The following is a 3965-nucleotide window of genomic DNA, read 5'->3' on the forward strand; positions in this document are numbered from 1 at the left end:
TGAATAAAACCAAAAAGTGTTATTGAAAAATGTTTTAGAAAAATCAAAGACATTGTACCAAATATTAATTTTGATTTAAATAAAAATATTTCAACATATAATGATGCTAATAATGAATTTTCTGGATTTATTAAAGACACTTTAATTGTTGTTAAGAATGTTGTTAAAGAAATGCAAAGAAGTCATTCTATTTTATTATTGCAACCATGTAATATAAGTGAAAGAATAATATCATTATTTACTGTATTAATTGAAATTGTTATTGACCCATATTATAGAACAATAGAGGGATTTTTATTTCTATTCCAAAGAGAATTACTTTCAGTGAATTTTTTTGATAAAAACTCATATGATAATTCTATTTATTTTATTTTATTACTTTGTTCATTAGATATTATTATTCATGAAAATTCACTTGCATTTGAATTTGATGATCATTTAATACAATTCTTATTTTGTTCATATCTATCTAATAGATTCTCTGAATTTAATGAAAAAACAATTGATTCTAGAAATTCTATTATTCGATATATATTAGCTAATAAATCTTATTTCTTTAATCTTTCTTATAAACCAAATGAACTTTCTATGTATTTGGTTATTCCTGAATGTCCATGTTGTATTCTTTTTGATGAGTGGATGAATTTTAATAAAGAAGCAGTATGTTTGTACACAACAACAACAATGACAACAAAAAATACAAATATGAATTTAGTTGATTTTCCACCAATTCCACTCTCCTTAAATATATTCTCAACAATCTCAATTATTAATCTTAACAATAATCGTTTAAAAGAATTTCCTTTAGCGTTATGTCAATTACCTCATCTAAAAGAGATTAGACTTAATGACAATTCATTATTTTGGATAACACCTCTTATTTCTGAATTATCAAATTTAACTTTTTTGGGATTAGCTAATAATAAATTAACTCAATTACCAGACCTTTCTAGTATTCCTCTTAGAAAGTTAGATATTTCATCAAATTGTTTTCCTAAAGAATTTAATTTTGAAGTTGGAAATGATCTTGAGTTCTTAAAAGCAGCTGAGCTTAATAATTATCCAGGTGTTTTAAGAGATCTTCCATGTTTAACTTCATTAGATTGTTCTAGGTGTCACTTTAATATCTCAGATATTATCTCAAGACCACCAATCAATTTACAAGAACTTATTATAAGTGGATGTCATCTTCCTATTATTCCAGAAGAAATTACTCAATTATCAATTACAAAACTTGATGTTTCTGATAATTCAATAAGTAAAATGAATTATTCATTCTTTACGATGACTAATCTACGGATTCTTAATTTATCTCAAAATCATACTAATGGTAAAAATGCATTGTTTAAAACAATGAAATCACTTACAGTTATTTGTAATAACGTTAAAACAAAAAAATATAGAAAATCAATTCTTAGTCCAAATATTATTTGGACAGGAAGAGATGTTAATGGAATTTATGAAGAAGAAACTCAAATCCAACAACTAGAAAAAATAATTATTACTGGAGATGAATTTAGAAAAGAAGTTTTTTCATATCTCCAAAGAAAAATGGGTAAAGAAGGAATAGTCCAAATAATTAATGATTATTCATTTATTTTTGAATCAAAAGAACAAAAGAAAAATAAAAATAAAATTGATAGAATTTCTGTTATCTCAATGTCAGTTAATCAAATGAAAGAAAGAATTTGGAAATTACATAGATGTGTATTTGTGATTTGCAAAAATGAAAAGAATGGAAATGAAATTGATGAAATATTTGAGACTTTAAGTAGTTTAAAGAAACCCATTACTGGACATGTAGTTTTTGGAACTGAAATGAATGCTAAAGTATTAAGTAAATATAATAAAGAAATATTTACACTTGATTTACATTTCTATACTATAGAAAAGAAATCAAAAAAATGTCCAACTTTAGTTAATAAAATTTTAAAACAAATTATAAAATTCAATGAAATTAATGAAACAATTGAAGAAGAAAGTGGAAAATTAGTTAAAGAATTAGAAGGATTAACAATACCAGGATTTTGTTTAACTATTGGAAAAATTAAAGAAATTATGCACTGTTTAGAATTAAGTCAAATTGATATGGTATTAGAATTTCTCATTAAAAATGGATATTTTCTTACTAACGAAGACTTGACCCATTGTTGTATTGAAGAGTTATTAAAAGATGAAAAAGAGGTTGTCGTTGATTGTGAATTATTTAATTTAACAGATAAATTATTGAAGAAAGGAAGTAGTAGAAATGGATTTATTACAACGAGTGTATTTGAGGTATTAGGAATAAAAGATCAACATTTAGAATTTGTTATTTCAATATTAGAAATGTATGGAATTATTCTTCAATGCACTTCCAAAACATTTGCTAATATTGGTATTAGTAATGAATTTAATAAAGCCTATCATAGTTGTGTTGATCAAACAAAATATATTTCTAGTGAATTAATGAATAAAGAAAATTCATCTAATGGAAGTTCATTTGTACCATTTTTAGTAACAGAACTCAGAGATATTGATGGGCTATTGATATACCCATATCATGAATTAGTTCATGGTTATGAAAATAGTTCATGGCCATTACAACATCATAAAAATGAAAATGAAATAGGAAGAAGTTTTATTTTAAGTAAATATAATGATAAAATAATTAATACTATTATTTGTAGTTTTATGATTAAATATGAAGTTCATTGTTATTGGAGAAATGGTGCTATTGTTGTTATTGAAGATACTGATGGAAGTGGAAAAGGATATTTAATGATTTCTGTAGATGAAAGTAAAAGATCAGTTAATATAAGAATAAGATTTCTAGTTTCTAATGAAAGAATACCATTTTATATTGCAAAAGTAATAAAAAGTAATAGAATTTTATTAGAGAATATATTAGATTGTTATGAATGTAAAATAGAAAAACAACAAATAATGTGTCCTGAATGTTTAATGAATGGAAATATTAATTGTCTAACTGAAAGAGAAATTAATGATTCTATTGAAAAATTTAAATTTCATATTAAAAGTAGAGTTTGTGTTCATACAATTAATACTGTAAGTTGTTCTCTTGATATGATTATTGAAACATTACCAAAAAAATATCTTAAATCATTAAATGAATATGATTTAGTAAAAGATGTTGGTGTTGGTTCTAATTCAATTATTTCATTATTTAAACAAAGAAAAACACAAGAGTTAATTATTGCAAAGATTGGTAAAATTGATTTAAGTGATAACGGATTAGATGATTCTAATACATCAATTGATATATTCGCAAATTTAGTTGAAGAATATTTAAGAGAAATTTTCTTTATTACATTCCCTAAAAGTGATTATATAGCTCAAATCTTTGGTTATTGTATTAACCCATTATTTGTTACTATGGAATTTTTTAATGGTGGAAGTTTATATCATTTAATTAACGAAACTTCAATGGAATTTACTAATACATTAGTGTTAGATATAGCTAAACAAATAGCTTTTGGAATGAATGAAATTCATTCTTATAAAATGCCACTAATTCATAGAGACCTTAAATCTCCAAATATTCTCATCAGATTAAATGAAGATAATTCATTTAAAAATTGTGCATTAAGTGATTTTGGTCAAACTGTTCCTGTCTCAGCTAATATTAATGCTATTGTTGAATGCCCTTATTGGCTTGCACCTGAAGTAATTAGTGGAGAACCTTTTACACAAAAAAGTGATGTATTTTCTTATGCAATAATTCTATGGGAATTAAAAAATAAACAACCACCTTACAAAAACTTTAAATATTTCAGTGACATCAGAGAAAAAGTTAAAAATGGCTGGAGACTCCCACTTGGTAACTCATTCAAATTCTTAAACGAAATAATTTCTCAATGTTGGGACCCAGTTCCTCAAAACCGTCCTTCATTTAAACAAATCATAGATAAATTAAATGGAATTGTAATTTAAATCACAACTTTTTTATTATTCTTATTTTAACT

The 3965-nt window shown here is 24.3% G+C and overlaps 1 protein-coding gene across 1 annotated transcript, besides 3 other annotated features; it reads left to right on the top strand.

The window, feature by feature from the left end:
* Nucleotides 1-59: 59 nt before the first annotated feature.
* Nucleotides 60-91: a sequence feature (AT_rich).
* Nucleotides 92-171: 80 nt separating this feature from the next.
* Nucleotides 172-3933, top strand: EDI_022450 (serine-threonine protein kinase, putative; the record flags this gene model as incomplete). The annotated part of the gene is made up of 1 exon (XM_001740397.1): nt 172-3933. One exon carries the CDS (start codon nt 172-174, stop codon nt 3931-3933), a length of 3762 nt encoding a protein of 1253 aa, XP_001740449.1.
* Nucleotides 1919-1949: a sequence feature (AT_rich).
* Nucleotides 2619-2665: a sequence feature (AT_rich).
* Nucleotides 3934-3965: the final 32 nt, after the last annotated feature.

Source organism: Entamoeba dispar, genomic scaffold (assembly GCF_000209125.1).
Source record: "Entamoeba dispar SAW760 scf_1105229462905 genomic scaffold, whole genome shotgun sequence".
NCBI classification, from domain to species: domain Eukaryota; phylum Evosea; order Mastigamoebida; family Endamoebidae; genus Entamoeba; species Entamoeba dispar.